The sequence below is a fragment of the Delphinapterus leucas genome, chromosome 15 (genome assembly GCF_059928025.1).
Source record: "Delphinapterus leucas isolate spDelLeu-1000000601 "Yukka" chromosome 15, BTC_Dleu_Yukka2, whole genome shotgun sequence".
Classification (NCBI taxonomy): Eukaryota; Metazoa; Chordata; class Mammalia; order Artiodactyla; family Monodontidae; genus Delphinapterus; species Delphinapterus leucas.
The window spans coordinates 1,598,560-1,624,068 of NC_143143.1; the positions used below are offsets into that span (position 1 = coordinate 1,598,560).

The 25,509-nt window shown below is 51.8% G+C and overlaps 1 protein-coding gene across 4 annotated transcripts; it reads left to right on the plus strand.

The window, feature by feature from the left end:
* The first annotated feature begins 1,607 nt into the window (after window positions 1-1,607).
* On the plus strand, window positions 1,608-24,931 carry EIF3B (eukaryotic translation initiation factor 3 subunit B). Of its 4 annotated transcripts, none has more exons than XM_022563562.3 (19): window positions 1,608-2,323; window positions 6,638-6,830; window positions 8,734-8,853; window positions 9,158-9,215; window positions 9,404-9,532; window positions 9,918-10,075; window positions 10,862-10,993; window positions 11,076-11,142; window positions 11,532-11,578; window positions 12,843-13,053; window positions 14,693-14,765; window positions 15,621-15,743; window positions 18,151-18,229; window positions 18,979-19,117; window positions 21,038-21,163; window positions 21,688-21,765; window positions 22,128-22,236; window positions 22,713-22,831; window positions 23,533-24,931. In XM_022563562.3, exons 1-18 carry the CDS (start codon window positions 1,909-1,911, stop codon window positions 22,814-22,816), a joined length of 2,361 nt encoding a protein of 786 aa, XP_022419270.1. In that variant the 5' UTR covers window positions 1,608-1,908; the 3' UTR covers window positions 22,817-22,831; window positions 23,533-24,931. The 4 variants fall into 4 exon arrangements, with proteins under 4 accessions (XP_022419270.1, XP_089751636.1, XP_022419271.1 ...); XM_089895510.1 differs by having other exon boundaries at window positions 24,003-24,931; XM_022563563.2 differs by having other exon boundaries at window positions 24,367-24,931.
* The last annotated feature ends 578 nt before the right edge of the window (window positions 24,932-25,509 follow it).

Consider the following 25,509-nt stretch of genomic DNA (forward strand, 5'->3'; position numbering starts at 1 on the left):
CAAGTCAGCTGTTTTCAAGCTTTTCTGCGAATATCCACTTCTTTTTTTTTTTTTTTAATAAATTTATTTGTTTATTTTTGGCTGTGTTGGGTTTTCGTTTCTGTGCGAGGGCTTTCTCTAGTTGTGGCAAGCAGGGGCCACTCTTCATCGCGGTGCGCGGGCCTCTCACTGTCGCGGCCTCTCTTGTTGCGGAGCACAGGCTCCAGACACATAGGCTCAGTAGTTGTGGCTCACGGGCCCAGTTGCTCCGCGGCATGTGGGATCTTCCCAGACCAGGGCTCAAACCCGTGTCCCCTGCATTGGCAGGGAGATTCTCAACCACTGTGCCACCAGGGAAGCCCAATATCCACTTCTTATTCATTGATTTGTCACCAATAGCACCTTCTAGAAGAAAACGGCTGGCAGAGCCCAACGATCTATGAAAACTGCAGGTGAAGCTAGAAATTAGGAGGATAACTTCGACAGCCAGGAAAATTAGTTTGCCTTTGGGAAGCTGGTCCACGGGCCACGCACATAAAACGGGCTACCCCTCATTTTACAGGTGGGGAATCTGAGGCAGAGAGACCAAGGGGCCTGCCCACAGTTACAAAGGCGAAAGGAAGACGGGGAGAATTCAAACCCAGAGGTAGGCAACCTAAGAACCCTGATTCTTTTCTTTTTTTCCTTTCCACTGTGGTAAAATATACCCAACATTCCATTTACAACTTCAGCCATTTTTCAGTGTAGAGTCCAGAGGCATTAAGTACATTCAAACTGTCGTGCAACCGTCAACCTCTATCCATCTTCCCCAAACGAAACTCTGTCCCCATTAAATCCTAACTCCCATTCCGCCTCCCTCAGCAGCCACCGCGTTCTTTTTTAGAAAGATTAAAGCATTTACACTGAGCGGTGGCCCTCATGCTCGGCAAAAAACAAAATACAAACACAGAATACCTTCCGGACGGAGCAAACCAAAGCCAGAGTCGCTGCGCCCCTGCGGCTCAGGTACTGCGACACCGGTGAGCGCGGGCCTCGCCGGCCACGCCGGCCACGCCCTCCCGCGCTGCACCCGTGGCTGGTCACACCCCTCTCCACGCGCCCGCGGTTGGCCCCGCCCCCGCCCCGCCCCCGTGGTCCGCACGCTCGCGCGTCTGGGGGCGGAAGCCCGCGCGGGCCGAACCACGGTACCATCAGAATGGGGAAAGGCGGAATTACAGCCGCCGTGGTGAGCTTGGGCGTAAGTGATTAAAGCACCTCTCATTCATTTTTGTATTGCGCCAGGCAGTCGTCCCTCTAGTAGCCTTAGCCTTCTCTGGCTCTCCAGGAATTCCGTTTGTGTTTTGGAATCGCCCATTCTTTTGCCCAGTCAGTAGACGAGTCTAAAAGCCGACATGTGGGGGGGGAACTTAGTAACGTAAGTTGAAATATTTGGTGAAAGACTAAGATATCCTAACCAAAATAGTTTGTTGAACTTACAGTTTCCTCTAGTATCAATTTTTAAGTAAATGATATTTTCACGCACTTCCGTGTACTGAGATGATTTCTGGTACCTCCCTGCGGCTTCACAAATAGTTTATTCCTTTACCGCGGGGCCCGACGGGAGAAGGAAGGGAGTGGCTGCCATGTTGGAGGAACCATCTGCTACTTTAGGTGGGGTAGCGTCTTTCCCAAACAGTTTGTAGATTGACCGAAGCAAGTGCGGTGATTAGAGTGGAGCACGCACTTGTCACAGGGGCGCTGTCGGAATCGCTGGTGGGCACATTTCTGCCCTGTGAGGTTTTCTGGGCGCTCGGGGCTGCAGCAAAGCGTGGGCGCCCCCCTATCCCCTTGGGCGCCCCGCCGCACGCACATGGCCCGGCGGTAGGCGCGCGGTGCGGCCTGGGAGAGTCGGAAGCGCGACGAGGCCCGGCGAGGCGGCAGCGAAGAGCCATGCAGGACGCGGAGAACGTGGCGGCGCCAGAGGCGGCCGAGCAGCGGGCCGAGATCGGGCAGCAGCAGCCGACCGCCGAGCCGCCGCCGGGGGAGGAGCCGGCGCGGCCCGGCGCGCAGGAGGCGGCGGGCGGCGAGGACGAGGAGGCTGGGCCGGGGCCTGATCTGCCGGCCGAGCCCGTGGCGGACGGGGAGGAGAAGGCCGACGCGACCCACGGCGTGTCCCCGCCGCCGCCCGAGGATCCCCCCACCCCGGCCGCGGGCGAGGCCCCGGCGGGGCAGGCGCGGGACTCTGCGTCCGAGACCGGGTCCGAGGGATCGGGCGGGGAGCCAGGCGGCGCGGCGGAGAACGGCGGCGCGGACGAGCCCTCCTTCAGCGACCCCGAGGACTTCGTGGAGGACGTGAGCGAGGAAGGTGAGGCGGCGGGGCCGGTCTGCGCCGAAGTTCCCGATCCTCGAACGCGGGAGGGGTGCCCGCCCTCTGCCTGTCGCCCCCACGTAGGGAAGGTTTCCGTGAGCGCCTGGATCTTGTTTTCTCCAAAAGAAGAGGAGGGCAGGGTAGAGACAACTTGTGTAACCAGCCATTGGCACTGCAGCTTGGAGTTTGGAGGGTGGTGAAGGCAGACGGCGTGCACGCGGGAGCCGTGGTCGAGTGTGCAGTGGTGTGGCCATTAGGGTCGAGCCGAGCTGGACACTCCATGTGCTGCACGGTCTCGGGTGACAGTTTTTCGTCTGCAGTCTGGGTGCCCCGAGTGACCCGCCAGACTTGTCAGAGGCCTGAGACTGACTCGGTGCCGACTCCTTAGGGGTGGATGGACGCTGTCCCTCGGGAGTGGGGAGAACAGGGTGGCCAAGCTGGGTTCCTTTGCCCCCGCTGTCCCACAGCAGCGTCTACCCCCAGAGAGTTCCTTAGGAGGACAGTTTGAGGCCGGCTCTGCCCGATTCCTGTTTGTGTCTCTCTTTTCCTAAGTCTGTAGGCATACCGTCATCTTTCTGTTGGCAAATAATTTTCTTGAGTTGTAGGATTGATTATCGCTTACTTTGCCTTTCTCTTTGCCTTGGTTCGACTTACGTGCATTATTTCTGCTTTTTGCCTGAGAGAGCCTGGCTCCTAACGTGACTTCTGATGATGGCTGATCTCATTTGTTTTTATGGTTGTTTTTAGCCATTTTGTCTTTCCAGGCTGGGAGCACATAAGTGGATTCCTCTGCATATTGACCACCTTATAATAAAATGGGAAAAATGAATTAGACACCATAGAGGTAGCCAACTATACACCAGGAAGATAAGATGTTACCACTTAAAGTTAGCTTTTTTGGAGATGTGTCTGATCACTCTGGGAATGAGTCAGAATAATAAAGGATATCACCTAAAACGACAAAGAAGGTTTAGAGCACCAACAGAGTTGTTTGACTTTGAAAGATAAATTTATTTTTTAAATTTTTATCAAATGCTTTTGGTTTTTTTTCCTTCCAGTTTTACTGAGGTGTAATTGATGTACAGCACTGTATAAGTTTGAAGTGTACTGCATAATGATTTGACTTATTTGAAACATAATTTTAAAGGGCTACCTGTTATTGTCACTGTTGTCTTTATTTCATGAGACAAAAAACATTTCAGCATGAAAAGCAGGAAAGGCTCCACAAGCTAGTGAGGACTTGGGAGCCACTGATCCAGTCAAAGCCCTTCACCTGTAAGAAAATGTGTTCCTTGTGGAGTAGGTTGCTGGGAATTGACAGAGAGGCTGTGTTTCTGGGCTCACCCCCTTTCCCCTACCCCCCAGCCTAGACCAGTGTTCTTTTCTTACCACACCAATTTATCTTCTACTTTAAAATTTGAGTTTTGATTTTAAAGCCTATTTTGAGCCCTTAGGTGTTTATTCACAACTGATTTTTTTTAAGCATTATTTGAGCACACCTAATTTACACAAGATTTCTAGTACGTGACTTCCGATGTGTGACAGGATACTGACGTGAGCACAGGCCATTCAAGCTAGGTGACTGCTGGGAGGGCCTTTGGAAGCCCCTGTCATCCTGATATTTTGCCAGAGTGACCTGTGAGTCTCCTGGTCCTGAGAAGCAAAGACTGAGCAAGCTGTCAGTTTTCTTGAGGCCAGTAGCTCACATGTGTTTTCTGGTGCGTGAGAACCGCCTGTAGGGCAGGAAAGTGATGCTCAAGGTGCTGGTTCTTTTGAAAATGGGCTGAGTCCCATGACGAGCCCTCCCGTACGTGCCGCAGCCCCAGTGCCGTTGTCTTGCCTCCTTCCTCTTTGAGACAGGTGAACTCTCACACAGTTGCATCTTTTTTTTTTAATTAATTTATTTTGTTTTTGGCTGCGTTGGGTCTTTGTTGCTACACGCGGGCTTTCTCTAGTTGCGGTGTGTGGGCTTCTCATTGCAGTGGCTCCTCTTGTTGCGGAGCATGGGCTCTAGGTGCACAGGCTTCAGTAGTTGTGGCATGTGGGCTCAGTAGTTGTGGTGCACAGGCTTAGTTGCTCCGCAGCATGTGGGATCTTCCCGGACCAGGGCTCCAACCCGTGTCCCCTGCATTGGCAGGCGGATTCTCAACCTCTGCACCACCAGGGAAGCCTGCACAGTTGCACCTTAATCAGTTTAATTTTTCAACTGCCTTTGGTGCTTGGCCAAGCAAATATGTGATAATGGTTTTAACTAAGTGTTTTCTTTGCTACTTAGTCTTGAGAACTGTTTCTTTCTTTATTCCCTGTAGTCAGAGTGGGAACCTGACTGTGTGGGCTGGTAATGATGAAGGAAGTGTGTTTCTTCCTCTGTAGTTACTATGCTTATTCCCTTAAGGGTGTGTGGGTGGGTTCTTCTAAACCAGACACAGTTTGTAGAAAAGCTGAGCTTTTTATGTTTGTAAGTTTGGGTCAGGCGTAACAGGCCTTGTCATTGTTCGGTACGTCAGCTTTAAAAGGAACCCAAGGGTTTGACTTCAGTCTCTGTAGGGAAGATGCGATGACCTAATCTGCCTCTTCTCTTCTTTTTCCTTTTTGCTTGGCCTGAATTTTAGCTTCATTGAAATTTAACTGGCAATTCTTTTATCCAAGGTAACATTTTCAGTATCATTCGTTAAAGGTGTTGAAGTTTAATTAGAGATAGTTTATAACAGGGCTTGCCTCTGGAAATTAAAGGACTTTTTTTCTTTTTTGAAGACCTCTTAACCTTTTTAACACAAAAGTGAAGAAAATTCATCTTAAGTTTTGAAAATGAAATACAACAAAGAATATTTTCTGACATGTGTCCTGTATAGCATGTTGAAATACTTGAGTATAGTGCAGAAATTAGAGTGATAATTAGGTTCCAGAACACATAGATACCTGAGTAACAAGCCATTGTTCTTCAGCTGTTGTTTAAAAAGTGCCTTGTACACTCATTTTGCCTGTACGGACAGTCCCCACGTTGTGATGGTTTGAATTACAGTGGTATGTAAGTGGGTTTATCAGGAGGTAACCCCACTGTAAGTCAGGAAGGTCTGTACTGCCAGTGTAGTTTCGTGTGATGAGTATGCTTTGATGGCAACCTTAAAGGTGTCTTTCTGTTCTAGCTCCTAACACGGTGCCTTGTAATCTTACAGCTTTCTAGACAAGCTGGCTGACTAACTGGGATTAGGATTCGTACAGAATTTGTGTTAAAAAGAGGAGGATTTGCTTTTTTCATCTGATACTCCATTTACCCTCCGAGAGCCCATCTGCAGCAGCCAGTCCAGCATTTCTGTTGGCGCTGGGGCGTTAGGGTCAAAAGGACTCCAAGCCTGAGACAGGCCTCGGGTAAGATTGCAGCGGGCAGCCCCCAGATGACATTGAATCGCCCGGAAAACAGTAGGCCGCCAGTTGGCTTCGCAGACCTGTTTGCATTGATTCCTCTGTGTTTCTTTTTCCTAGTTCGTTTTACACCTATCTTTTCTTCTTTTTCTCTTACTCTTGCTGACCATTTTATGGAAATGAAGCAATTCTGAGAAGTTTGAACACTTAAGATTTGGGTTCTTTGATCTTAATTTTAAAAGCGGGTGGCATGAACATAATAGGTTTTGAGCTTTGGGCTGAGGTTATGAGAATGAGTTGATGTTGCTTACTGTGTTCCAAGCACCGTTGTAAGCATTTACAACTTAATGTCTGTATGGCTGGTGTCTCCCAGTGACACTGCGAGGTATTTCGTCGAACTGGAGGCAGACGCATCACTGTTGGCTTGCTTCCGTGAGCTTCTCTAGTCTGCAGCCACCTGGTTGAAGTGCCATTCTCAGTCCCGTGTTGTCTGCAAACAAGGCTGTTTTACGGAAAGAATAGAGGGTGATGAGTTTGTTTTGTTGTAAACTGAAGACAGTGCCCGGTGGTGAATTTGTGATAGCGGTGGGTCAGAGAAGGCCATTCCTAGCTCACTTCGGGGTTTCTCTGATTTCTGGTGAAAGGCCATCCTCTTTTTTGCCTTCTTCATTATTAAAACCTCTTTGAAAAAATTCATTTAAAATCTTCCATTATTGCCAGAAGTCAGTTGACATATCTTGACTGTCGGTGGGAGTGTAAAGAGTTACAATATTTCTAATTCTTTCAAGTTTAAATTTTGAGTCAAGCCAGGGCTCTCTGATTTCTTTTGCTCACAGTGAAAGCATTTAGATTATTCACTTTTTGCTTTTTGGAAACTTGTTCAGTGTGCTAACCTAGTGCATTAACTTGGTCAAAAAAAGTCATTCGACAAATCTTTCACTTGTACAGAATTACTGGGAGATGTACTCAAAGATCGGCCACAGGAAGCAGATGGAATCGATTCCGTGATTGTGGTCGACAATGTTCCTCAAGTGGGACCTGACCGTCTGGAGAAACTCAAAAACGTCATCCATAAGATCTTTTCCAAGTTTGGGAAAATCACAAATGATTTTTATCCAGAGGAGGATGGAAGGACAAAAGGGTGAGTCATGTTCTCCAGCACGGAAGTGTCACTTGTGTTTTCTTGGTAGCTGACAGACACTGTGAAGATGGTCGTGTGCTCAGGAGCTCACTGTGAATGCGGGAGCATGGCCTCACTTTGGCACTTTGGTCACATTTATCCAGGCCGCCCACTGCTCTGTGGAGCAGTGATTTTGGTCCTTGGGGTCGTTGGAGGGAGGGAGAAGGAGATGCAGTGTGGTTCTTGAATTAGGTATTATAAGGTGGCTGCTATGCTTTTAAGAAATCAGACCTTGATCTCTTCTTCGTTGAACACTTATTGAGACAATATACATCCTGGGTAAAGGGACCAACAGATCTGAAAGTTGGCGAGATTTCAGGAAAATTTGACATGGTATTTTATTGATTCTAAGATGTGCTTTTGTCCCACATTTATCATCTCTGAAATGGAGATACTTCTTAGAATCTAGGAGACATTGTGTCATTCCGTAGTAACTTTTTTGTGGCATCACCTAAAATATTGTATCTTTTATTTGTTTTTAAATGTATTTATTTATCTTTGGCTGCCTTGGGTCTTCGCTGCTGCGCGCGGGCTTTCTCTAGTTGCAGCAAGCAGGGGCTAATCTTCGTTGCGGTGCGCAGGCTTCTTATTGCGGTGGCTTCTTTTGTTGCATAGCACGGGCTCCAGACATGTGGGCTCAGTAGTTGTGGCACGCGGGCTCAATAGTTGTGGCTCATGGGCTCTAGAGCGCAGGCTCAGTAGTTGTGGCGCACGGGCTTAGCTGCTCCATGGCATGTGGGATCTTCCCGGACCAGGGCTCGAACCCGTGTCCTCCGCATTGGCAGGCGGATTCTTAACCACTGCGCCACCAGGGAAGTCCCTGTATCTTTTAAAAATGGTAGCATGAGGTATGTGTCTTGCAGTTTGCTTTTTAAGTTCAATATTAGGTTTTTTGTGTTGGTAAGTGTAATTCTAGCTTCCTCCTTGTAAATGCTCTGTGCTCTGCCATATCATATGACAGTTGTCTGTTTTCCTATGGATTGACAGTGTTTTGAACAGCGGTTAGGAACAGCCTAGTGTCTGTCCTCTTCTGAGCACAAGAGAGGGTTTGGGCTGCATGAAGTGTCCCTCTTCAGAGCCACTGGCCAATCCCCGATTATGCCTGAGAGTCGCTACCAGTTTACGCTCGACCAGCAGGGATGAGAGTTCTGTTTGTTGCTCCACAAACTTGGCAGACTTTCACCGTTAAAATTTCATAAAAACATCAGCCTCTGGGTACAGGCAAAATTGTCTTTTATGGGACAGGAATGAGAAGGTGGTATAAACTTAATTTTTTTTTATTTCAAATTTTGGAAACTACCTAGAATAGTTTTAATTGCTTAAACAGTTATCACATGCAGGCAGTGCTTCATACTTTTTCTATTTCAGGAACTAGGTGGAAGGATAACCTTTTTTTGAGCAGCTCCTTGTGTTATTTTTGTTACAAGGAAACATTCTCTGAGAGCCTTTGTAATTTTGCCTCTAATACACAGTATTAGACTACGCATGTCTCTTTAAACAGTTTTGTTGAAAGGCACTTGACATACAGTAAAATCGGATAGTTCTAAAGTGTACAATTTCATAAGTTTTGGTGTATGTATACACCCATAAAACCATTACCATAGTCAAGGTAATGAACATTTTGGTTAATTAGCTGTTCTATAATTTCTGATCGTGTACGTCGAGACTTTGGATCTTTGCTAGGATTTTGTTCATGTTTAGAACTGTTCTGCTAGGGATCTGACTGCCTCCGGGACACGGCGGGAAGACAGGTCTCGGATACTCATGGCGGGTGCGAGCCCTGTGGAGGGCTGGGTGTGTTGAGCGTGCCCTGCCTGACCTTCACGTCTGCAACTTGTGCGAGTTGCCCTCTTTCTCGATGCAGGTATATTTTCCTGGAATATGCATCCCCTGCCCACGCTTTGGATGCTGTGAAAAATGCCGATGGCTACAAGCTCGACAAGCAGCACACGTTCAGAGTCAACCTCTTCACCGATTTTGACAAGTGAGTTCTGACTCAGCCCAGGAGAACCTGGGCATTTTCCTGAGCATGAATGGCCAGACGTTTCTGCCCCGGGGGGCAGTGGGTGCTTAGTGGCCTTTTCGGTAGCTGCATTCTCCCGTCAGACCACTGCAGGACCATTTCGCATCCCTGGCCAGTAGCACCCCCTGACCACCAGCGTCCCCTCACCGGTCGTGACCAATCAAAACCTTGTCCTTTCCCTCTGCGGGGAGGGCAGAGGTGCAGTACTGCCGGGGGCTGAGAACCACTCGACCTTGTAATCATCATTGTGTTGCTACCCTTCCAGGTACATGACTATCAGTGATGAATGGGATATTCCAGAGAAGCAACCTTTCAAAGACCTGGTATGTTGTATAAAACCTACACGTAATGGGAAGAAGTGGTGGCTAGCCTCTCGGCTTGAAGTGATGTATTCCTCAGGAGTTAAAGCTGCTGACTGAACTGGTCAAGTCTCTTAAGAGCAACAGTTATGTATTCTTTGGTTAAAATTAATGAAATGTTTTCAATCCCTTGCCTTTGGTTCTGTTTCTAGGGAAACTTACGTTATTGGCTTGAAGAGGCAGAATGCAGAGATCAGTACAGTGTGATATTTGAGAGTGGAGACCGCACTTCCATATTCTGGAATGACGTCAAGGATCCGGTCTCCATTGAAGAGAGAGCGGTGGGTATTTGCTGCCGTGTGGGGACTCACCTCATGTTTCCTTAACAAAGAGGAGTTTGGTGGGAATTCCCTGGCAGACCAGTGGTTAGGACTTGCGCTTTCACTGCCAAGGGCCCGAGTTTGATCCCTGGTCAGGGAACTAAGATCCCGAAAGCCACACGGCAAAAGAAAAGAGGAGCTTGGTATAAGAGCAGGTGAGTGTCACGTGCTTTGAGGTTACGCCTCTGAGAACAACTTCTATTCTTCCAGCTTTGAAAGGCGCCCTAAGAAGTGGATAGGCTTCTTGTGTTTTCAGCTAAAAGCTTGAGGAGTACATTTGTTGTGGACTTTGGACTCTGTGCTCGGCGTTTTGTTGTGTTAACATTGGCACTGATTCTTTCCACAGAGATGGACAGAGACGTATGTGCGTTGGTCTCCTAAGGGCACCTACCTGGCGACCTTTCATCAGCGAGGCATTGCTCTTTGGGGGGGAGAGAAATTCAAACAAATTCAGAGATTCAGCCACCAAGGGGTTCAGCTTATTGACTTCTCACCTTGTGAAAGGTAAGCTGTTCGAAAATTGCAAATGGAGTCGTGCCAGGCTTCTATGGGTAATTTTTTCAAGCTTTATTCTGCAGTAATTTTAAAGTTAAAATAGAAACATTATAGGAAGAGTGCAGAGGACTCCCGTGTGCTCTTGACCACGATTCTCCAGTTAGTATTTTGTTTCCTTTCTCCACACATCTGCATAAACTACATCATCTTGCATAAGGGACTTGTGTATCTGCTGACTTTGGTATCGACCGCGGGGGGGCCTGGAACCAGTCCCCTGTGGATACTGCACGTGACCATCTGTTCTCTTTACCTTGTTGTCTTAATTAAAATCCAAGGAAGAGAAAGTATGAGAATTCCACATCTCTCATTCCGCTCGTGCACACAGCCGACTTTTGTTTGGAATCTGTTGGATCATTCCTTGTCCTGGTTTTATCAGGGAAACTTTTTTTTAACACCTTTATTGGAGTATAATTGCTTTACTCAGGGAAGCATTTTGAGGTGACCCTTGGAGCACCCTGGTGCCGAGCGGGATGAATCGTCTGTGCCACAGTGGCTCTGCTCCGTATTTCGAGCGGGGTCTCCAGGCGGGAGGACAGGGTCGGGGGAGCCTGGGGTTGGAGGAAGTGCTGCTTCCACGGGTCTCGGCTGCTGTTCTGGCGGCCTCGCTTGTGCCTGGAGAGTCTCCTTCTGGAGCGGAGGCGTGGACAGGTCCTCGCCACACCCACACAGCTGTGACCTTCACATGAGAGGACGTGGAAGCGTGCAGGAGATGAGTAGGTGTCCCCTCTGTTGCAGGTACCTGGTGACTTTTAGCCCCCTCATGGACACTCAGGATGACCCTCAGGCCATCATCATCTGGGACATCCTTACCGGGCAGAAGAAGAGAGGTTTTCACTGTGAAAGCTCAGCCCATTGGCCTATTTTTAAGTAAGTGGACCCGTGGCAGCCAGTGGTGACCTCTTTGCGGCCTTTTCTTCGTCGATGAGTCTGGCACTGTTCTTCTTTGTAGGTGGAGCCATGATGGTAAATTCTTTGCCAGAATGACACTCGATACTCTCAGTATCTATGAAACTCCTGTAAGTGATTTATTTGATTATCTGAAAGTGAGCTGCCCCGTCAGTTGCTTGTCAGCTCCAGTAGCTTCTCGAGGACGCAGTGCTTTCCCTTAATTTGTGGTGCAGCCAGAAGGGAGAGAGACTAGTTCTGTGCCTTTCAGTTGCTCGGGTCCTGGATTTGGGTCTTGAATCTGCCAGCCCCCGCTTCTGCTGCCGCAGGGGGTTAAGAATGGGAGCTGGTGAAATGGGCTCTGGAAATGTGTACTTTGTTGCTGTGCGTGAATTGTTCCATTGTGATCTGCCACCCTCTGCTTCCACTGCTCCCTCGGCAAGCTCACATTGTAAAAGGTTGTGTGAACCACTGAGACATTGGCATGGTTTAACTCCATTGTAACCTTGTTTTTCCACAGTCTATGGGTCTTTTGGACAAGAAGAGCTTGAAGATCTCTGGCATAAAGTAAGCGAATCTCTTGGCACGTGGCTTTTGCCTCCCTCCTCCAGCGCTCGGCCCCTGCACAGTTGCAGAGAACGCTGGTGCTTTGTCACCCGAGCGCCAGGGGGTCACGGCAGGCTTGCGCCTGCCGCCGCGCACTGTGTGTTGGCGGCCCCCGTCAGCATTCCCCGTTCCTGCACGTAGGGGCATCTTGAGGGCCTGCTTCCTTTCGTGGTTCTGCCTCGGAACCAGAGACTTGGGGGCGCAGTCTTTGAGGAAGAGGGGTCTCCACTTAGTTGAAAGTCTCTGTGTCTCTCTGGTGATCTGTGCCATGGGGTTTGCGTGGCCTCAGTGAACTGCAGCTGGTTTTCTCTGTCAATGAGGAGGCACGTTTTTTTTGTTGTTGTTGTTGTTGTTGTTTTTGCGGTACGCGGGCCTCTCACTGTTGTGGCCTCTCCCGTTGCGGAGCACAGGCTCCGGACGCGCAGGCTCAGCGGCCATGGCTCACGGGCCCAGCCGCTCCGTGGCACGTGGGATCTTCCCGGACCGGGGCACGAACCCGTGTCCCCTGCATCGGCAGGCGGACTCCCAACCACTGCGCCACCAGGGAAGTCCTGGAGGCACGTTTTTATTTACCTGAAATCTCTGGGGGCAGTGAAGTATCAGCAGTGCAAGGACATTCACGCTTCTTATTATTTTTATGTACATTCTTGGGCAAAACGATGGCTTCTAATTAAAAGTAAAACTGGGAATTAATTCTCAGTAAAATGCAAAAGTAAAGGTACTCTTCACAGATAGGAACTCATGGATTGTTCGTTACAGCACTTTTTAGGGTAATTTTTGCAGTAGAGAGAATTGCACTAATTCTTCTCTAATCCTCTTATATTTTTTGATTTGGGGTTTTCCCCCTTTAGCCCCTTAACGAATCTTCAGAAATCATGTAGCTGGGTCCATCAGCCTAAAGTTTATTTTACTTGCCTTGCAGTTAAGAGTTTGAGTGGGGTTTCAGAGCTTGGGGATTGAGTCTTGTGACCCCTGTGCGACAGTGCGTGGTATTATCAGCACCTCTCTCTCTCCTCGACGGTACAGTGTGTCTGGCAAAGCCCCCGAGTTGTTCTGCGGACGGAGCCCATGCTAGTGAGCACTCAGTGAGCGCTGGCTGCTACTAGTGTTCTTGGGGTACATGCGCCACCGCTGAGGTTTTACACAGAGAATGAGGTCTCTTGTTCTCTGCTCTCATCATTTCTTAGCCAGTCCTTGTAAGCATTTCATTTTCTTTGTTCTGCAGAGACTTCTCCTGGTCTCCCGGTGGTAACATAATAGCCTTTTGGGTGCCTGAAGATAAGGATATTCCAGCCAGGGTAACGCTGATGCAGCTCCCTACCAGACAAGAGATCAGAGTTAGGAATCTGTTTAATGTTGTGGACTGCAAGCTACATTGGCAGAAAAATGGAGACTACTTGTGTGTTAAAGTAGATAGGACTCCAAAAGGTACCCAGGTAAGTGGATGCCAGTGGGCAGGGGTCATTCCTTCTGCAGCTCGGTTCTGTTCGGGGGGTGTTAATGGATTTTTTGGTTCAAACTCATGACTTATTTTCGCACCCACCTAACCCCGAAAGTTAGCTGGTGTGCCATAGCTAGAGGCGTTGTCGTATTCCAGCTGAGGGGCGTAATGTCTTCCTGTAAAACTTTGAGCGGGCGATAACGTTCATGTGGTTTAGGGTTGACGTAGGTTAGCGTTCACAGGAGAGCACAGGGAAATCCTAGGCACCCACCTTCCTTCACTGAAGGAGTTAAAATGAGTAGGTTGTTTTCTTTTAGATTTTCTCTTTAAACACAGGGTAGCATGCTTGACAGTTCTGTATCCACACTTTCTGTTGGTTTGCATCAGTTAATATTGAACTTATCCAAAAAATTGCGTGGTTTTTTCCCTTCTAATGGAAATATTCCTCTTCCTTTTACCAAAAAAAAGTTCTTTTAAGTGTACAGTTACTGGATTTTATTGCATTCACACAGTTGTACAGGTTACCGCTGTCTTAACTCCAGAACCTTTCCATCGCCCCCAGAAGGAACTCCACGCCCATGCGCAGTCACCGCCATTCCTGACATCCTCTGATCTGCTTTCTCGCTTCCTGTCTCTGGATTTCCCTGTTGTGGACATTTCATGTGAATGGAGCCGTACACTCTATGGCCTTTTGTATCTGGCTTCCTTCACTAAACGTTTGTTCAAGGCTCATCCAGGTTGTGCCATGTGCCCGTCCCTCATTACATTTGTGGCTGAGCAGCGGCCGTTGAATCGTATCGTGTTTGTCCATTTAGCTGTTGATGGACACTTGGGTAGTTTCCACCTTTTGGCTGTTGTGAATAACACAGCACCCACTTTTTACATGAGTGCATCTTGAAATGCGCTGCAGGATGTTCTGCTGTTTTGAAATAGTTGGATCAGTGCTAGTCAGTGGACCTTTATGGCACTACAGCTGCGATGTGTATTCTTGGACCTATCTGTGCTTGAGATGACCTTTAGGGCAGGTCTTGAATAGAATCTGGGTTGGGGGTGGTGGGATCCGTTAGCTCTCCAGAGACTGTACCAGTTTCTACCTCCATCAGCTTTTTTTTTTTTTTTTTAAATAAATTTATTTATTTAGGCTGCGTTGGGTCTTCATTGCTGTGCACAGGCTTTCTCTAGTTGTGGCAAGCGGGGGCTACTCTTTGTTGCGGTGCGCGGGCTTCTCATTGCGGTGGCTTCTCTTGTTGCGGAGCACAGGCTCTAGAAACGTGGGCTTTAGTAGTTGCGGCACACGGGCTCAGTAGTTGTGGCTCACGGGTTCCAGAGCACAGGCTCAGTAGTTGTGGTGCACGGGCTTAGTTGCTCCGCGGCATGTGGGATCTTCCCGGACCGGGGCTCGAACCTGTGTCCCCTGCATTGGCAGGCGGATTCTTAACCACTGTGCCACCAGGGAAGTCCCCCTCCATCAGCTTTTGAGAGTTCTTGTTTCATCATTTTAATCACTACAGCTAGTCATATGTCTTTACCAGGTGTATATGTTTAATCTTTCATTAAATTCTTAAATTGTCCTGTCTTCCTCATGCTTTCAGTTTCCAGAATGTTACCCCTTTCCTTTTCTTTTTTTTACACAGGGTGTTGTCACAAATTTTGAAATTTTCCGAATGAGAGAAAAACAGGTGCCTGTCGATGTGGTCGAAATGAAAGGCAAGTCCCATTGTCATTGTCCTGTGGTTGAGTTCACCTGTGTGCTGTCACGCGTACCCTTAAAGCTTCTGTGTAAATTCATGGCCCAGGTAGAATGGCCGAGACTCGGAACCCTGATTCACAGTGAACAGCACCTGGCTCTAAGTTACAAAACATGCATGTGTTTAGGGTGTTGTCCTTTCCAACTTCAGTCTCTTAGCTTTTTCAGTTGCCAAGTGAAGTGATGCCTCCTGTTTCTCCACACCACGCGATCTGCTTATATAGCAGAGGAACGGGGGTTCTCACCATTTTCCACACTTGGGAGAGAGTGTGAAGGGCAGGCTTTCATCACATGCCCAGTGACGGCAGCCGAAGGACTTCTGCTCTTACGTGTGAAAGTTCTCAGTTTAATAGAGGTGTTTTGTTTTTTTGGTGGGTTTATTTGGACTCATGGAAACTTCAGATGCTGTGTTTCTGTCTTTAGGTGGAAAATTTAGGCTGTATTTTCTGTTTTGCTGGGGAGAGGAGGAGGGGAAGGGGGTGAAGTGGCCGCGCTGCCTGGGTAGAGAGGCGCGTGAGCCCTTGCGCCCAGGGCCGCGGCGAGGAGTGTGGGGAGGGTTTGTCCACAGGCTGCAGCGCACCTGACCTGCCCCTCCCCGCCCCTGCGGCAGGACGGGGCGGGGCGCAGGGTGCTGTCCCTGCTGGCCGGGTGGCTCCACACAGGTGCAGCGCGCTGCCTTTGCTTCTGTGCTGCTCTCTGGTCCTTTGAATGAATTTAAGAATTTGGGGCATTTCTCTGGTTGAATAACTTTAACTGGTCAAGAATGTTCTGTTCCTAAGTGACCAAAAGGAGCTCACCCTTCTTCCCCGTCTTAGAAACCATCATAGCCTTCGCCTGGGAGCCGAACGGGAGTAAGTTTGCTGTGCTGCATGGGGAAGCTCCTCGGATATCAGTGTCTTTCTACCACGTGAAGAACAATGGCAAGATTGAGCTCATCAGTAAGTAGGTGGCTTGCGCCCGACTCTCAGGACAGAGCTCGGTCGTCGCTCCGCGCAGAGCGCTCGGTGGGACAGGTGCGGAGGGTCACGTGGGCCGGTGGCGGTGGTGATGGCCCCAGAGGGAGTTTGTTGCAAAGGATGGGCCTTCTCTGCACTCCCGCGGGGCCCTTGTACTTCACTGTTCCGAAGTCCTGTCCTCTCCTCTTGTGGCTGCAGCTGCCCGCTCTGGGCTTGGGGTCACATGCCCGCCCTCGGTCTCCACCTGGAAGCCCTGTCCCCCCTCAGGACAGGCTCCTCGCCCAGCCTGGACACCACCGGGGCTCCCCGCTCCTTGCTCTCCTGTCCTGCGTCCTTAGTGCCGAACACAAGGCGGGTGCTCGTTCGCTGCTTCAGCGTTTCTCTTTGTGAGGACTGAGGTGGGAGACCTCTTGCACCCACCTCAAGGGTGAGGCGCCCTCAGGGTGTGCTCGCCCCACGCTCCCCGAACCTCACCCAGGGCTTCTTGCCACGAAGGCAGGGGGGTCATCCCAGTACCTGACGGGGACTCCTGTGCCCTGGGAAGAGCTCTTCCTGAGAGGTTTCTCAGGTTCACTTCCTGAAGTTTAGCAGTATTTGTGGTAGAATCATTTCGTGGTGTTATCAGTTGGCCGTCTATCACAGAATTGACTGTTACTAATTCCCTTCGTTATGAAAGGAAGTAGGGGCAGCTGAAGACTTCATGGTCGCTCGTTACCAAGTAGGTTATAAAAGAGCAAGTACACGAGTGCCTCTGCCTTCCGAGTGCCCCGCTCCCCTGCCCCCCGAAGGGTCCATGTCGGGGTCGTCGCACGCACTTCCCGGCCTCCTCGTGGTGGGGACTGTAGAGCACATCTGCCAACAGCGTTCTCTTTGCTTTGTCTTGGTCCGAGAGTCGTGCCGCCCCCGCTCAGGGTGATGCTGCCTCACCCCCCTCCGCGCCCTGCTCCTTCCTCCTGAGTGAAGAGACCCCCAGGGCGAGGACCTGGCTCTAGCCCTTCAGGAAGTGAGTGGTTTGGAGAGATGATGGAGTTGAATAGCTTGTTAGTTAGAAAGGCGTGTGAGTCACTAGAGGAGTGGATTTTAGGCTTTTCGGGGTCGCACGGGTCGCACGCCTCTTTGAGAATCTGGTGAAAACTGGATTCCTCACCCTGGTGTTGAGTCCCTGTAATCACAGTAACCGTAAGTGGAGTCTTCCGTCCAGGTACCTTGTCAGGTACGTTGACAGGGACGTTGTCAGGTACCTTGTCAGGTACGTTGTCAGGGACATTGTCAGGGACCTTGTCAGGTACGTTGTCAGGGACGTTGTCAGGGACCTTGTCAGGGACCTTGTCAGGTACGTTGTCAGGGACGTTGTCAGGGACGTTGTCAGGGACCTTGTCAGGGACCTTGTCAGGGACGTCGTCAGGTACCTTGTCAGGGACCTTGTCAGGGACATTGTCAGGGACCTTGTCAGGGACGTTGTCAGGTACGTTGTCAGGTACATTGTCAGGGACCTTGTCAGGGACATTGTCAGGTACATTGTCAGGGACCTTGTCAGGGACCTTGTCAGGGACGTTGTCAGGCACGTTGTCAGGGACGTTGTCAGGTACGTTGTCAGGGACATTGTCAGGTACTTTGTCAGGGACATTGTCAGGCACCTTGTCAGGTACATTGTCAGGGACATTGTCAGGTACCTTGTCAGGGACATTGTCAGGGACGTTGTCAGGGACCTTGTCAGGTACCTTGTCAGGGACATTGTCAGGTACCTTGTCAGGGACATTGTCAGGTACCTTGTCAGGTACATTGTCAGGTACCTTGTCAGGCACGTTGTCAGGGACATTGTCAGGTACGTTGTCAGGGACCTTGTCAGGGACGTTGTCAGGCACCTTGTCAGGTACGTTGTCAGGCACCTTGTCAGGGACATTGTCAGGGACCTTGTCAGGTACATTGTCAGGTACCTTGTCAGGTACATTGTCAGGTACCTTGTCAGGGACATTGTCAGGGACATTGTCAGGTACATTGTCAGGGACCTTGTCAGGGACCTTGTCAGGGACGTTGTCAGGCACGTTGTCAGGGACATTGTCAGGTACCTTGTCAGGGACATTGTCAGGGACATTGTCAGGTACCTTGTCAGGTACATTGTCAGGTACGTTGTTTTGAACGGAAAATGTCATTTAAGATAGTATTGTAGCTTCAGAATCCCCCCCGCCTCTTCTTTTTTTTTTTTTTTTTAACTGGGTCATAATTTGAGGTGTACTGAAGGTGATTTTCTGACCTGTTTTCACAGGTAGCCAACAGGTGTGGTACCTCCGTAGAGTTGTGGTGTATACACCCGTGGGGGGCAGCGAGAGCCCACTGCCGGTCCTCCCCTCTGCTGCAGGCTGACCTCTGACACTTTCTTTCCTTTCAGAGATGTTTGATAAACAGCAGGCCAACACCATCTTCTGGAGCCCCCAAGGGCAGTTCGTTGTGTTGGCTGGTCTGCGGAGGTGGGTTTCTGTCTGATGCGGTGGGCTTTGGTGTGGGCTGTGCAGAGACCCTGGCCCCGGGCCCTCGCCCTGGTTCTGAAGGTAGCGATGCTGGCTCTGCGCAGATGCGGTGGACGGGTTCTCCCACAAAAGGGTCGGCCCGTTTGGGTGAAGCGTTGTATGGCGTCTCCATCCTGCTCCCCAGACGCAGGCCAAGACCAGGCAGATTAAAACGGCCTGGCCACAGGCGCTTTCGCCGCGGGCCTGGAGGACAGGTCTGCGTGGTTACGCAGGACCTCTTGCTGGCGATCCCGTTACCATGTTGTAAGGTCCGTGTCTCCTTGTAGGCAGGATGTTCAGTCAGGCCGTGAGCCCATCTTGTCCTCTGGTTGGTGTGACCACGAGGACCTGGGCGTTACCCTCGCCCGCTCCCCCCTTAGTTGCTGTTTTCAGCAGGACGTGTGCAGTGCTGCCTCCGAGCGGCAGGACACCCCGTCTCAGCATAGGTGCTTCTTGCTGTGGCTTTGGAGGCTTGGCCTCAGACAGCCTTCCCTCTGAGAATAATCACAGACACTACGGTGCTCGTGTGCCCTGTACATCTTCAGTCACAACATCCTTACGAGGTCATCGCTGTGATTATTTCCACGTCGGTGATGAGGTGGTAGTTAGGGGACCCCGGGCTCCCGAGTCTGGCCTGTACCCTCACCCTGGAGCCGGGGGCGGGCACACACACGGCTCCTGCAGAAGGCCCACCGCTGTCTGTTCCCCAGTATGAACGGCGCCTTGGCCTTCGTTGACACTTCGGACTGTACGGTCATGAATATCGCGGAGCACTACATGGCCTCCGACGTTGAGTGGGATCCGACTGGGCGCTATGTCATCACCTCCGTGTCCTGGTGGAGCCACAAGGTACGGGGACACGGGGAGCCTCGGTGCCACGTGGACCGGGCTGTGGGGAGCCCTCTTCGCCGTGGGGGAGTGCACAGAGCGTGGCATCGCATCACCTCCCCGTCTGCGTCTCATCCCGGCGGGCGATGCGGTTGATCCACTTGAGCTCCCGGCCCGGCCCAGGCCGCCCAGAATCCCTCTCCCCAGAGCCCCGAGGGCAGCCAGCCTTCTCCACGAACAGGGCAGCATTGTTCCGTCTCTCTTCCTACGTTAGAGCGCGTCTTAGTCGCTCCAGTCGGAGCCGGGCCGCCCACACCTGCCGCTGCAGCCAGAGGGCTTGTGAGTGGGAGTCAGTGGTACCGCTTCCCGGCCCAGTTAGCGCCCACCCACTGCACTGCGGGACTAAACCAGCTGCTCACTGTGCGGCTCCCCGGGGGAGAGTGGGTCTCTTTTGGTTTGCACGTGTTTTCCCAGCACAGTATTTCCCTCTTGAGGGGTTCCTGCTTCGGACCGTCAGTACTTGGTCACCCAGCCCGTTAGGTCCTCTGTGCAGCGGCCTCTGACGGCACAGCCTTTGGCTGTGCGCGTTTCCCGAGTGGAGGCCACGCTGACCCCAAGCGCCCGTGCTCACTCCCGCCTCGTGGCCTTTGCATGTGTCCCCTCCCTGGAATGTCAGTTCACGTAGGTGCTGTGCTTCCTGCCATTCAGGTGTCACCAAGCGTGCATCCACAGAGGCTCCCCTCCCCACCTGGTCCCCGCGTCCTCTCACCCCGCTGTACGTTTTCATGGTGCTCAATGACATGCGCTCACCTTAGCCGTTGTTACGAGTTCCTTGTCCCCTTTTCCCGCTGGCATGGAACTTTGCAAGGACAAGGGCCTTTTCTCCTGTTCTGAGCTGTGTTCCCAGCACCTGAACCTGCTCAGCCTTCGGTCAGGATTTGCTGTCTGAATTGGGCTGTGAGAAAACGTTTGCCGTTTCTGTTTTTAACTTCTTGAAAAGATCATCATCTCTGTCGTTAGCAAAAGATTTGAGGATGTGTCAGTGGAGGTAGAAACAGGATTCTGTGATCGCAGGAGCAGGTGTGGTACCGCCAGTGAGCGGGCTTCTCGGCCTGGGGCCTCCCTGAAAGGGCATGAAGCTGTGTCTGTGCACGGGCACTTTTCTGGGGAGAGGACCCATTTCCTCTTGGGTCTCAGAAGAGATCCATAGCCTGAGGTTTGTGGGGCTCAGAATTGGTGTCCGTACAGATCACGCTCTGTAGCGTCTGGTTCACACGTTCAGTGTTCTCACGCTGGTGGTTAAACTTGCTGAGGACTCTGCCTTGTCTCTACTGACTGTTGTTATTGATTGAGGTATTGACAGTTGAAGCAGCTTGTGCATGTTTACAGACCAATTAGGGCAATTCTGTTTAACGAAGTGATGAAGTTTTAGGAACACGGGCTTTGCAAATGTCACTGGAAACAGTGTCTTGAGTAATAATCCTTGCGTTCGGATCAGGATATGTTGACCATGCCCGTGTCTAGTTTGTTCAGAGGCCGCCTCAGTGAGGCCTACCCTGACACTTTACAAACCTTTTAGACGGCTGACCACGCGGTGTTAACTGCTCCCCGAGTGCTGGTCCGCAGCGGGAGTTCACCAGAGCGTAGGTTGTGGCACTGCTTCCTTTATCCAGTGGAACCGTGTTTGGTGACGTGGTTGATTTCTGCTCTGTCAGCCCTGTTCCTAGCTGCTGCGCACGCTGCACTGTCCAGTCAGGTGCATGAGGTTAGGTGTCTCCCAAATGCCAACGACGTTGTTTGGCAAATTATTGGCTCCCGAACAGTTGTTGAACGTAATGGTTAATTTTGTCACTTCTGTCAGCACTAAGGATTCCAGGGCCTCTGCCTCCTGGTGTAACGTGGTGCAGGGGGCAGCTCAGCGGGGCCTCTGCTCTCTTCCAGGTGGACAATGCCTATTGGCTGTGGACTTTCCAAGGCCGCCTTCTGCAGAAGAACAGCAAAGACCGCTTCTGCCAGCTGCTGTGGAGGCCTCGGCCCCCGACCCTCCTGAGCCAGGACCAGGTCAAGGTCTGGTCGTGTCTTCGTCAGGTGTAGGCACGTGGGGGCGACGGACGCTGAAAGAAGCACCTGCTGCTTCCTGTTACCGTTAGGGTGATAACGAGTGAGGAGTAGAAACGTGACATTTAAGGGGGACCCTGTGAAGAGACGCAGAACGACTCAAGAACCAAAAGGAAAAGAGTAGCTTCAGAGCGGAAACAGATTTTCAGGTTAAGGCCACGTCGGTACCGTTCCAGGGAGTTCGCACAAACTGGGGCGGGATGAGAAAGGTGGCAGGGGCAATTAAAAAGTCCTGCTGGGATTTACATAGTGATGGAGAAACACGCTGATGGTATCAGGACAGAGCTGAGGGAGCGTGTAAATCCCAGGGAAGGAGGACAGGCCACTGACGTACGGACGCTGCGTTTGAGCACTCTCAGAGGCCATGCTTTGCTCATCATTGAGGAGGTCGTTCCACGTTGGCAGCTCTGAGGATTACATTTGTGGTCCTTGCTTTGAATGTGTAAATCCTGAGTGACTTGTCTTTGTTTCAGCAAATTAAAAAGGATCTGAAGAAATACTCCAAGATCTTTGAACAGAAGGACCGTTTGAGCCAATCCAAAGCCTCAAAGGTTAGCCTTGTCCCCAGGCCTGAGGGAGGTGCCAAGGACCATCCCCTCATGGCAGAGAAGCCCGGCGCCAGGCCACGGGGACAGACTGGCGGGGGCGGCTCTGTGCCGCCGGGGCCCACCTGTGGCCCTCGGGTGGCTGGCGTTTCAGACACGGAAGGCGGGTGGTACGGGCCACGCTAGAGGCAGAAGGCGGCGAGCACAGGTCCCACCTTTCCTGCCCCCGGAGTGTGTGTAGAGTCCTTATGTCACCCCGTCAGGTGGGCCTACCGCTGACCGTGTTTTCACTTCCATTTGGGTTGAGCAAAGTTACGACAGTGATGCGAGTTGTTAGTTGTGTAAGTTCTCCACAACGCTACCCACAGGAATTAGTGGAGAGAAGACGGACCATGATGGAAGATTTCCGAAAATACCGGAAAATGGCTCAAGAACTCTATATGGAGCAGAAAAACGCACGGCTAGAATTGCGAGGAGGTAACTTTGTTAGCCAAAGATACACTCTTCAAAGCGTATGGTTAAAGTGTTTTTCCTTTTTTTCATCTTAATTTCCCAGAGTTTTCAGAAAACGTCATGTGCTGTCTAAAGATTCTTAAAAAGAGTCTTTCAAAGAAGACGGTGGCTTGCGGTATCTTAGTTCCCTGCCCAGGGGTTGAACCCAGGCCCTGGCAGTGAGGGCACCGAGTCCTGAACACTGGACGCCAGGGAATTCTCTCTTTAAAAGTATCTTAAAGGGAATCTTTAAAAGACTCTTGAAAAGAACTGAGAGGTTCTTGCTGCCTGCAGGTCAAGGCCATAGTCCTTTCTTTGCAGGGGACCTTGCTGTGTTCACATCGGCCTCTTGGCGGGTGCAGGACGCGCGCGCGTATGTGTGTGTGTGTGAATGTGTTTCACAACTTTTCGCCCCACATCTGCACACGGTGTGACACACGCACCCCCGCTGCCCCCTGCAGGTGTGGACACTGACGAGCTGGACAGCAACGTGGACGACTGGGAGGAGGAGACCATCGAGTTTTTTGTCACCGAAGAAATTATTCCTCTTGGAAACCAGGAGTGATCCGGGAGCACTGTGGTGAGCCTTGAGACGGGGAGCACACGGTGTCCTGTTTGCGCTTCCTTCCTGTTCTGCTCTCCCGCAAGTCAGAAGGCAGCTCATGTAAGGCGCTGAGTGAAGCGCAGTTGCCGGTACTCAAGGTTAGCCACGTCCTTGCCTGTGAGCTGTGAGGGGTCCAGTGCAGACCCTGGGTGTCCGGAGCCTTGCACCTGAGAGCTCTGGGCCTCAGGCTCCCGTAAAATCCAGCAGGCCTTGGCCATGGGTGAGAGGAGGGCTGGGGCAGGCACTGGTGGTTGATGCCTAGGGAAGAGGAGGGGCTTTGCTGGGCGAAGGCCTCAGGGTGTCCAGCAGAAAGGTGGGCCTCACCAGCCGCAGCACCCGTTCTGGTCCGTCCCTGGTTGGTCTGAGACAGGAGCCTCCAAAACCCCGTCAGGTGCAGCCGGAACGCAGGCTTCAATAACAGAGAAAAGACGTGGCGGCTCTGGACCTCAGAGCGGACGTGTGTGGGGGGAGAGGAGGTCCGGGGCTCCGTGTGCCTCGGTGTCCGGCCGTGCTGCCTCCGCGGCGGGGAGAGCAGGGCCGGGGGCTCCGCGTCCAGGCTGCTGCTCGTCTGCAGGCGCCGGGCCGGCGTGGTCCCTCCTGCTTCCTAAGGACGTGTGCCGTGCGCTCACCACGCGTGCTCGCCTGGGGCCGAGGCCGCCGCTGACCACCTGATGTAGTTCCCTTCTTACAGGACAGCGAGCGGACGGTGTCCCCTTGTTGCAGCGTCACCGTGTGTTGTGCTGGAACCGAGGTCATCCTTTTGCGGAAAGCCTGCCCACTCCTGACTTTTCACCTGCGCTTTCTCTCGCCCGGGCTGTGGCCACGCCTGGGACTCGCCGTCTCCACACGTCGCTGTGCCTTTCAGCCCCTGGTACCCAGGGTGGGGGAGGTTTGCCGGCGCTGCTCTCAGTTTTCTCTCGCTGGGTTTCTAATCGCACCGAAGACTGGGCCCTGCCTCACATGGCCAGCGCCGTCCACAGCTGCGCAGGGTCCCTCCAGGGCTCCCTGGCCGCCAGCAGGGAAGCCGCTTGGGGCACCAGCGCGTCCCCCGCCATTCAGGTTGTGACAGGTTCTCTCAACAGGCTGAACGTGGAAATAAAAGCAAACCTGTATGAAAAAGCTGTCTTTCTCCTGTCTTTGAACGTAGATAGCGGCCTTGACCTTCATGCTTCTCCCGTCTGCCACAGTAGCAGGTGCCGCTGGGCTCGAGAGGCAAGGCGGGGCCGTCCGCCTCCCTCGCGCTGTCCTTCTGCTCTGCAGCTGAGCTTTGAAAAGCGATGCGTCAGCCCAAACACAGTTTCTTCTTTTTCAATTTTTTGTTTCCTGTGCTTGTGGTTCACCTGATGAGAAAGAACCCTTTAGCCTTTTCCTCAGCTACACAGGTTTGAAGACTTCCATGGACAGTTGTCACTTTAGCCACTAGTACGTGGTCCTGTTTGAGTATCTAACTCTTTCCCCCGCGGAGGAGGGAGTGAGCAAATCCAGGTAACTCAGCTCGTTTTCACCTGCAGTGTCCTGCTGCCCTCGGTGCCTTGTGAAACGGCAGCTTCCACCTCTGTCTCTTTCTCTCCTGGAACCTGAAGCTTAGTTTAAAAAGCAGCGAAGCACGGAACAGTGCGCTTGGAGCTCACAGCCGTGACCTCTGTGTACGGTGGACAGACCTAAGACGACCTTGTGGGGCAGGACAGGCAAATGTCTGCCCCCGCGGCTCGGCCGGCTGTTGCGGAGCGGCCCCGACCGGCAGCGGCCCCGCTACCTGGCCTCTCCCGTGTGAGCCGGCGCTTCGCGCTCTTCCTCTCGGGGCCTGGGCTTCCTCTGCAGCCCCTCATCCTGCCGTGTAGCTCATCCTCGCGCCCCCTCGGGGTCACAGCAATTCCTGTTTCCTTTCACGTTCTTTAAACTTCACTGTGTCGAGACCTAGTTTTTCTAATTTCGTGGCAGTAAGGAGGAAATGGCACATGGCTCTATCACGTGAACAGATTTTTAACAGAGCTTTTGAAAGATTAACTTTTCACTGTTTTAAACGGGCTAGTTGTAACTTTTACATAGTTTGTGAATAAAAATTTCTTAAGCAATCGTGCTGGCATTACCTCTCTTTTTCTGTGAACTGGGTGTCCCACGGCCGGCCCTTTGTAGAAGAATTTCCCCACCCACCCGGGGGAGGGGCAGGCAGAGTGTCCCCAGCTTGGGCATCGGGGTGGGTGCTGGGCTCCTGGCCACCCACGCGGGCCTGCTCTCCATCGTGTTCAGAGCAGTCAGGATGTGAGGGATCTGCCCTTGTGTAGGAACCTGGTGACGTGGGCTCTCCAGCAAGTTCCTGGTGGGTCAGAGGCCTGGCCTTTGGGGGGGAGCGTGGATATTAAAGGGGCGCCCCTTCCCCAGCCTCGTTCGTGTGGCCAAGAAGTCCTGGAGCCCAGCACTGACCTGGACGTGACCAGCACACTCCTGCCCATGGACGACCAAGTGACCGGGTGTGGCCGCTCCCTGCTGCCGGGCTGGCCGGACTGAGAGCCGTGGCTGGGGTGAATGGGCCTCTGTAGCTCGAACCATTAAGTTGGGTTCCTCAGATCCGAACTTCATGGATCTGGTGTCTCCGTGATTTATATGAAAATGCAGTAGCAATTTACTGCACCTACACGCACCCTGGCTCTCGT

Coding starts and splice junctions, on each gene's coding strand:
- EIF3B (XM_022563562.3), top strand. CDS start 1,909: ATGCAGGACGCGGAGAACGTGGCGGCGCCAGAGGCGGCCGAGCAGCGG. Junction 2,324..6,637: donor GGAGGACGTGAGCGAGGAAG/GTGAGGCGGCGG, acceptor TCACTTGTACAG/AATTACTGGGAGATGTACTC. Junction 10,076..10,861: donor GACTTCTCACCTTGTGAAAG/GTAAGCTGTTCG, acceptor CCTCTGTTGCAG/GTACCTGGTGACTTTTAGCC.